Here is an 8,952-nt window from a genome sequence, read left to right on the forward strand (position 1 = left end):
GAAGTGAGCAGAAACAACAAGACGGCTGTATCTCTATGATCCAAAGGGAATTCTCAATGGGGGAAAAGAAAGAACGCAAAATGGGTGGAGCGAGGGGGAAAGTCGGACCAATCAGAGTGGACGGTATATTAACCAATGAGATAAAGAGAAGTGGACTGAGCGAAAGCAGCGCGCTCTGTGATTGGCCTATTTGGCTCTCACCAACCAGGAAGTTTTAAAGAAAGGAGGGGGTCCTTGCAGCCGGAAAGGGGGATTGTGAGCAACGACAGACTGGGCTGGAATCAGTGCAAAGGTGGGTTTCTCCTTACTGGGAATACGAGGGCATTGGGAAGGCAGTGAGAGGGGCAATGCTGCTACTTCTCCATCAAGACCCTTCCAGAAGCTGGTCTCCTTCCCAGGCTTTGCTCTTTGCTTAGCCAAAGTTAGGAAAATGGGGATGCTGGGAGTTGTAGTCCAGGACTTGGAGTGGGGCAGAGTTTTGTGACTTTGGGAAATGAGGGCTGGTTGAAGGGAGAGGAGATCAGAGTCTAGGAAAAGACTGGGCAAAATGCAAACTGCACTTTATTGGACTGCAGATCCCATGTGCCTTTGCCTTTCCTGGCCTTGGCAAAGACTGATGGGAGTTGTAGTCGAGCAGTAACTAACCCCATGAGGGATTTGTGAAGTTTTTTGAGGCTGTAATGGAAAAAATGGATAACTGGAAATAATAATACTGGAAATAATAATAATAATAATAATCTATATAACTAAAAATGTAATGTTTGATTGTGGGATTAACATAACTAAAAAACCACTTGACAAATTGCCGTCAAATTTGGCCACAAGACACCTACTAACCCAAGGAGTGACCACACAAAAAATTAAATTTGTCATTTGGAAGTTGTAGTTTCTGGGATTTATAGTTCATCTACAATCAGAGAGCATTCTAAACTCTATCAGTGATGGTATTGAAAATTTGGCCACAAGACGCCTACTAACCCAAGGAGTGACCATCACACACACATACACAAAAATACATTTGTCATTTGGGAGTTGTAGTTGCTGGGATTTATAATTAACTTACAATCAGAGAGCATTCTAAACTCAATCAGTGATGGTATTGAAAATTTGGCCACAAGACGCCTACTAACCCAATAAGTGACCATCACACACACAAAAAATTAAATTTGTCATTTGGAAGTTGTACTTGCTGGGATTTATAATTAACCTACAATTAGAGAGCATTCTGAACTCCATCAATGATGGGATTGCACCCAACGTGGCACACAGGACTCCCATGACCAACAGAAAACACTAGAAGGGTTTGGTGGGCATTGACCTTGAGTTTGGGAGTTGTAGTTCACCTACATCCAGAGAGCACTGTGGACTCAAACAATGATAGATCTGAACCAAACTTGACACGGATACTCAATATGCCCAAATATGAACACAGATGGAGTTTGGGGGAAATAGACCTTGACATTTGGGATTTGTAGTTACTGGGACTTATAGTTCATCTACAATCAAAGAGCATTCTGAACCCCACCAACGAAAGAATTGGGGCAAACTTCCCAACGAGTGACCATCACTCATAAAAACACTGAAAAACACAGCCGAAGAGACTTAAAAAGCCAAAAAAAAAAAAACCAAAAAAAAACACAACGTTACAATGAATGCGAAAGCCACATACATATTATATACACAAACGTACATATATACACACACAAAACACATATACACAGACTGGGCACGTCTGTGGCAGGGGATGGCTAGTATATAATAAATAATAATAACAGACAGGTCCAAGAAGCAGTGGTCTCCAAACTTGGGTCATCCAGTAGTTTTGGACTTCAGTTTCCATCATCCCCAGTCAACATTCAGCAGATTTGGGACTTGAATTCCAAAACTTCTGGAGGAGAAAAAGTTTGGGAGCTATTAGCCAACTTCCAGATTTTTGGAAGGACTTCACAGTCCATCATAGAATCAGAGTTGGAAGAGACCTCATGGACCGTTCAGCCCAACCCCATTTGGCCAAGAAGCAGGAGAATAGCATTCAGAGCACTCCCGACAGATGGCCATCCAGCCTCTGTTTAAAAGCTTCCAAAGAAGGAGCCTCCACCACACTCCGGGGCAGAGAGTTCCACTGCTGAACACCTCTCACAGTCAGGAAGTTCTTCCTCATGTTCAGATGGAATCTCCTCTCTTGTAGTTTGAAGCCATTGTTCCGCGTCTTAGTCTCCAGGGAAGCAGAAAACAAGCTTGCTCCCTCCTCCCTATGACTTCCTTTCACCTCTTCATATATGGCAATCATTATGTCTCCTCTCAGCCTTCTCTTCTTCAGGCTAAACATGCCCAGCTCTTTAAGCTGCTTCTCATAGGGCTTGTTCTCCAGACCCTTGATCATTTTAATCACCCTCTTCCTCTGGACACATTCCAGCTTGTCAATATCTCTTTTCAATTGTGGTGCCCAGAATTTGACACAATATTCCAGGTGTGGTCTAACCAAGGCAGAATAGAGCATGGGGAGCATGACTTCCCTGGAAGTTTTTAAGCGGATGCTTAAAAACTGTCAGTAGTGCAGTGGTTCTCAACCTTTCTAAAGCCGTGACCCCTAAATACAGTTCCTCATGCTATGGTGACCCCCAACCATAAAATTATTTTCATTATTTTAATTGCTACTTTAGAACTGTAATTTCACAACTGTTATGGTCTTTCCCCGCCTCCTCTCCGTTTGGAGGTCCCCAAATGGAGCAGAGGAGGAGGGAGACCCCAGAGAAGGGTTTTTTTTTTGTCATGTCAGGAGTGACTTGAGAAACTGCAAGTCGCTTCTGGTGTGAGAGAATTGGCCGTCTGCAAGGACGTTGCCCAGGGGACGCCCGGATAATTTGATGTTTTTATCATCCTCGTGGGAGGCTTCTCTCATGTGCCCGCATGAAGAGCTGGAGCTGATAGAGGGAGCTCATTTGCCTCTCCCCGGATTCGAACCTGCGACCTGTCGGTCTTCAGTCCTGCCAGCACAGGGGTTTAACCCACTGCGCCACTGGGGGCTTCCAGAGAAGGGTGAAGGCAATTCTCACTGCTCCACGCTCCTCTCACAGTTTTTCAAGGCTTCCACCAGCGGCAGAGGGCGAGAAGAGGGTGGTCTCGGGGTCTGGCCGCTATTTCGGGAGTCAGAGGGGGCAGGGCCTAAGGAGGCAACCTCACGACCCCTCTGAAATGGCCAAGCAACCCCTCGGGGGGTTGCAACCCCCAGGTTGAGAACCGCTGCAGTAGTGCTTTGATTGTATTTTCCTACATGGAGAGGGGTTGGACTGGATGGTTCTGGTGGTCCCTTCCAATGCTCCGATTGTGTCACCTGTGTTTCCTTTCTTGACAAGATGACTGAAGTGGAGATCTCGGCCCGGGCGTACGTCAAGATGTGCCTCCATGCAGCCCGCTATCCTCATGCGGAGGTGAACGGGCTGCTTTTGGCGCAGAGGCGGCAGGCAACGGGCGGGCAGCCAGAATGCCTCTGCATCACCGACTGCGTCCCACTCTTCCACAGCCACCTGTCACTCACAGTGATGCTGGAAGTGGCCCTTAACCAGGTATGTGTGCCCTTAATGAGTAAAGTTTCAGAGGACATTAGGGGCGCCACCCAATTTAAAAAATGGCAAAAAAAATATATTAAAAAATGGTTGCCATCCTATACTCTGACTGATCAGGAGGACCTCTGTCTTGTCTGGATTCAGTCTCAGTTTGTTGGTGCTCATCCAGTCCATCACAGCTGCCTGGCACTGATCCAGGATCCGGGGAGCTTCCTTGGATTGAGGTGGAAGAGGGTTGCGTGTCATCTGCAAAGAGATAGAAATGGAGTTTACTGGTTAAATGCAATGTGTCAACTAGTTAAATATAAGGCATTATGAAGAATATTTTATTTGCTCATTTACCCTGGAATTTGTCCGTCTTTGCAGGTCGATGCCTGGAGTTCGGAGTCAGATCTGCTCCTGGCCGGCTATTACCAGGCCAACGCTGGGATTGACGACAAAACGTGAGTTTGGGCAGCAGAGTTTGCAAACAGGGCAGCGTTTCTTTCTCCGTTTTTTTTCCCTCCCATATTTTTCTCCTTTTTGTCTCCTCTGCAGTCCCTCGCTTCTTGCGCAAAAGGCCGCCGGACGCATTGCGGAGCTTTACGATCACGCCGTCCTTATTATGGTGAGAGCTTGAAATTTGCACCACGGAGTGTGGATTATTGGTGGGTTGTTTTTCTCCTTGCAATTGTGTCTTCAGACACAATTTTCTGATCTTTTCCAGCCCCAAACTGCCACATCCATTTTCTGGCATATGGGGTGGATTCCTATCTGATGCATTGTACAAAGACTTGCCCTAATGTTTGTAGAGGAATTGGAAGACCATAGTGCAGTGGTTCTCAACCTTCCTAATGCCGTGACCCCTTAACACAGTTCCTCATGTTGTGGTGACCCCCAACCATAACATTATTTTTGCTGCTACTTCATAACTGTCATTTTGCTACTGTTATGAATCGTCATGTAAATATCTGATATGCAAGATGTATTTTCATTCACTTGACCAAATTTGGCACAAATATCCAATACGCCCAAATTTGAATACTAGTGGAGTTGGGAGGGGGGGGTGGGTGGGCAGGGATTGATTTTGTCATTTGGGAGTTGTAGTTGCTGGGATTTATAGTTCACCTACAAACAAAGAGCATTCTGAACTCCACCAGTGATGGAATTGAACCAAACTTGGCACACAGAACTCCCATGATCAAGAGAAAATAATGGAAAGGGTTTCGTGGGCATAGACCTTGAGTTTTGGAGTTGTAGTTCACCTACATCCCGAGAGTACTGTGGGCTCAAACAATGATGGATCTGGACCAAACTTTGCAAGAATATTCAATGTGCCCAAATGTAAGCACTGGTGGAGTTTGGGGAAAATAGACCTTGACATTTGCTGGGATGTATAGTTCACCTACAAACAAAGAGCATTCTAAACCCCACCAATGATAGAATTGGGCCAAACCTCCCACACAAAACCCCCATGACCAACAGAAAACACTGTTTTCTGATGGTCTTTGGTGACCCCTCTGACACCTCCTCACGACCCCCCCCCCCCCGGAGTCCCGACCCCCAGGTTGAGAAACACTGCTATAGTGGAAAGTGAAGCAATTTAAGTTGTGAATCTGCATTTCGTCAGTGGATTTTAACTTCTATTTCCCTTTGTGTATCTTGTTGTGTGTGTTTTCATAGTGTTTTATCTGGTTTTAATGCTATTGTATATCTTGAGCCGCATGGAGAGACTGATAACAAGTGTTGTTGTTGTTGTTGTTGTCACTTCTTTTTTCCTCCAGATTACTGCATTCAACCTTTTCATTTTTTCCCCCAGTTAGATAATCGCAAATTTACCATAAATCCCAGAGTCCCTCCAATAATCGTATTGGAACAGAAAGATCGGCAGTGGGTTCCCAAAGACAAGAATTTGTGAGTTGCTGATATCTAATTGATGTTGTTATGTGCTTTCAAGTCCGGTTTCTGACCACTTTCTCCTAGATTGTCCTTGGAAATGTTTATTGAGGTTTGCCACTGTCTTTGGTCACCAAGTGGGTTTCCATGGCAGAGAGGGGATCTGAACCTATTTCTCATATCTACCGTATATACTCGAGTATAAGCCGACCCGAATATAAGCCGACGCACCCAATTTGACCACACAAAAAACTGGGAAAACGGATTGACTCGAGTATAAGCCGAGGGTGGGAAATGCAGCAGATACTAATTTCAAAATAAAAATAGATACCAATACAATTGCATTAACTGAAGCATCTGTAGGTTAAATGTTTTTGAATATTTACATAAAACTGTAATTTTAGAGAGGACTGCCCAACTCTGATTAAGCCATTATTCTGACCTTCTTCAATGTAAATGTGCTTACGTATCCTTCCAATAATAATAAATAGAGTAAAATAATAAGTGTAATAATAATAATAAATGGAAATGTAATAATAGCAGTAATAATAGTGTAAAGTAAGAAATGTAATAATAACAATAAAGTAAAACAAATGTAATAATAACAATAATAAAGTAAAATAATAAATGTAACAAAATAATAATAATAAATAAAAATGTAATGTTCGTTTGTGGTATTCACAGAACTCAAAAACCACTGGGGCAATTGGCACCAAATTTGGACACAAGACACCTAACAATCCAATGTATGTCCTTCACTCAAAAAAAAAATGATTTTGTCATCTGGGAGTTGTAGTTGCCGGGATTTATAATTCACCTACAATTAAAGAGCATTCTGAACTCCACCAAACTTGGCACACAGTTCTCCCATGACCAAGACAAAATACTGGAAGGGTTTGGTGGGCAGTGTCCTTTGGTTTTGGAGTTGTAGTTCACCTACATCCAGAGATCACTGTGGACTCAAGCAATGATGGATCTGGACCAAACTCTACAAAAATACTCAATATGCTCAAATGTGAACACTGGTGGAGTTTGGGGAAAATAGAATCTTGACATTTGGGAGTTGTAGTTGCTGGGATTTATAGTTCACCTACAATCACAGAGCATTCTGAACCTCACCAACGATAGAATTGGGCCAAACCTCCCACACAGAACCCCCATGTCGGCCACAGCAATATGTGGCGGGGGATGACTAGTAGTAGGTGTAAAATAATAAATGTAATAATAACAATAATAAAGTAATATAATAAATGTAATATAATAATAATAACAGAGTAAAATAATAAATAACTTTGACTCGAGTATAAGCCGAGGGGGATGTTTTCAGCCTAAAAAAAGGGCTGAAAAATTAGGCTTATACTTGAGTATGTATAGTATATTTATTCATTATTTATATATTTACTTTGCTTATATACCGCTGTATCTCAAGCCCGAAGGCAACTCACAGCGGTTCACAAACAGTAAAAACAGTAGAAACAGCAGTGGTTCCATGCAACATATAACAATTGACTTAACACATTATCCATAAATTACCAATAAGCAATTACAATGCACAATTATTACAAAAAACAACCGTACCCAATCTTCTCATCATCCAAGCGTAGTCCAGGTTCGTCGTCCATTGTTCCATTCCTATGTTCCATTACCAGATTGCACTAAATTACTCAAACGCCTGCACAAACATCCAGGTCTTCACCTTTTTGCGGAATACCATTAGAGATGGTGCTAGTCTAATGTCCGTAGGAAGGGCGTTCCACAGCCGAGGAGCCACCACCGAGAAGGCCCTATCTCTCGTCCCCGCCAGCCGAGCTTGAGAAGCAGGCGGGATCGAGAGCAGGGTCTCCCCGGAAGATCTCAAAGTCCTGGTGGGTTCATAGGCAGAGATAAGGTCGGATAGGTAGCTTGGGCCGGAACCGTTTAGGGCTTTAAAGGCCAACGCCAGCACTTTGAATTCAGCCCGGTAGCAGATCGGTAGCCAGTGGAGTTGGCGCAACAGGGGGTTGTATGCTCCCTGCGCTCCGCTCCTGTTAAAATCATGGCTGCCGAGCGTTGGACTAGTTGGAGCTTCCCAGCTGTCTTCAAAGGCAACCCCACATAGAGAGCGTTGCAGTAGTCTAAACGGGATGTAATTGTGCTGACTGTCGCCTTTGGGCTGAAATGGGCGGGATAGAAATAATGTAAATAAATAAATAAATAAATAAAGTTTTATTATATTATTATTCTCCCCAAAAATGTAACTTGAAGTATATTCTTTGCATTCTAATTAGTAAAAAGAGCCTAAAATTTTAGCATCTTACTTTTGGGAAGTTGCGCTTTCCAGAATCCCCAAGACAGTGGATGTGCTCACTTGGGGATTCTGGGAATTATAATTAAAATATCCAGACTGGGTGAGAACAGAGGTATCATTGAATCTAAGCATCTTCCCAGACTGGGCCTTCCTTGCCTGCTCTTTTATGCCTAGGAGAGAGTGAAGGAAATGAAAAATCTATTATGAGATGTGCAAATGTGATGGTCTCTTTGGCCTGTTCCAGGGTCATGTGGAGCGACTGGGAATCCTCCCGCCACACCTGCAAATCCCTCCTGGAAACCAAGGCTTACTCCCAGTTGGTGGACTTCGACACCCACCTGGATGACATCAGAGAGGACTGGACCAATCAGAAACTGAACACAGAAATTGCCCAGCTGGTGTCCGTGGCCAATGGCAATGCCTAAAGGAAGGGGAGCCCTTTGCACCGGTCAAAGACATGCGGCCAGAAGCAGAGAGCATCCCATTTGGGATTGTTTTGCTCTTCTCACCTAACACATTGGCTAGAACAGCCAAGAAGGAAATCAGGATTTAGAGCTGATTTTTATAAAAATGGGCATGTCCAGAAAAACTATACATAAAAATAGGCCCTATCAAACTAATTTGCTAATTGATAATTTCAATTATGCATTTAATCAATGCCTTTAAGTTAAAACCTTGCGAAGATTGTGCTTCCATAGTTAATATATATAAAAGTCAAAGTTTATGTTTTCTGTGTTGTCAAAGGCTTTCATGGCTGGAATCACTGGGTTGCTACGGGTTTGCCGGGCTGCGTGACCATGTTCCAGCAGCATTCTCTCCTGACGTTTCCTCCACATCTATGGCAGGCATCCTCAACAGAAAGGAGGAAACCATGAAAATGAACAAAATCTGGCTACCAGTATTTAAAAAACTCTAAAATTAAAACAGCAAAACAGCAGAGGGAAAACAATCAGGGACATCTAATCACCTCTCAACAAATGATTGCTCCATGCACAGCCAGGCCATCAAATGCTAATCAAGGTGGTCAGTTGAAACATGTACACCTAACTCCAGCAGACAAGGGTTCCTTGTCCCACCCTGGTCTTTCCACAGATATATAAACCCATTTTCCTAGTTCCAACAGACCTCACTACCTCTGAGGATGCTTGCCATAGATGCAGGTGAAACGTCAGGAGAGAATGCCTCCAGAACATGGCCATATAGATATAATGTCCAGGCTGGGAG

General features: G+C 43.6%; 1 protein-coding gene across 1 annotated transcript; it reads left to right on the top strand.

The window, feature by feature from the left end:
• The first annotated feature begins 224 nt into the window (after positions 1 to 224).
• On the top strand, positions 225 to 8,459 carry EMC9 (ER membrane protein complex subunit 9). The gene is made up of 6 exons (XM_060782988.2): positions 225 to 292; positions 3,356 to 3,566; positions 3,933 to 4,009; positions 4,104 to 4,173; positions 5,365 to 5,459; positions 7,973 to 8,459. The coding sequence occupies exons 2-6, from the start codon at positions 3,357 to 3,359 to the stop codon at positions 8,151 to 8,153; spliced, it is 633 nt and encodes a 210-aa protein (XP_060638971.2). The 5' UTR covers positions 225 to 292; position 3,356; the 3' UTR covers positions 8,154 to 8,459.
• The last annotated feature ends 493 nt before the right edge of the window (positions 8,460 to 8,952 follow it).

The sequence above is a fragment of the Anolis sagrei genome, chromosome 6 (genome assembly GCF_037176765.1).
Source record: "Anolis sagrei isolate rAnoSag1 chromosome 6, rAnoSag1.mat, whole genome shotgun sequence".
NCBI lineage: Eukaryota > Metazoa > Chordata > Lepidosauria > Squamata > Dactyloidae > Anolis > Anolis sagrei.

Bases quoted from the DNA above. Each gene is read 5' to 3' on its own strand.
- EMC9 (XM_060782988.2), top strand. From the start codon at position 3,357: ATGACTGAAGTGGAGATCTCGGCCCGGGCGTACGTCAAGATGTGCCTC. The intron at 3,567-3,932 runs GTATGTGTGCCC...CCGTCTTTGCAG, and splicing joins TGGAAGTGGCCCTTAACCAG to GTCGATGCCTGGAGTTCGGA. The intron at 4,174-5,364 runs GTGAGAGCTTGA...TTTTTCCCCCAG, and splicing joins ATCACGCCGTCCTTATTATG to TTAGATAATCGCAAATTTAC.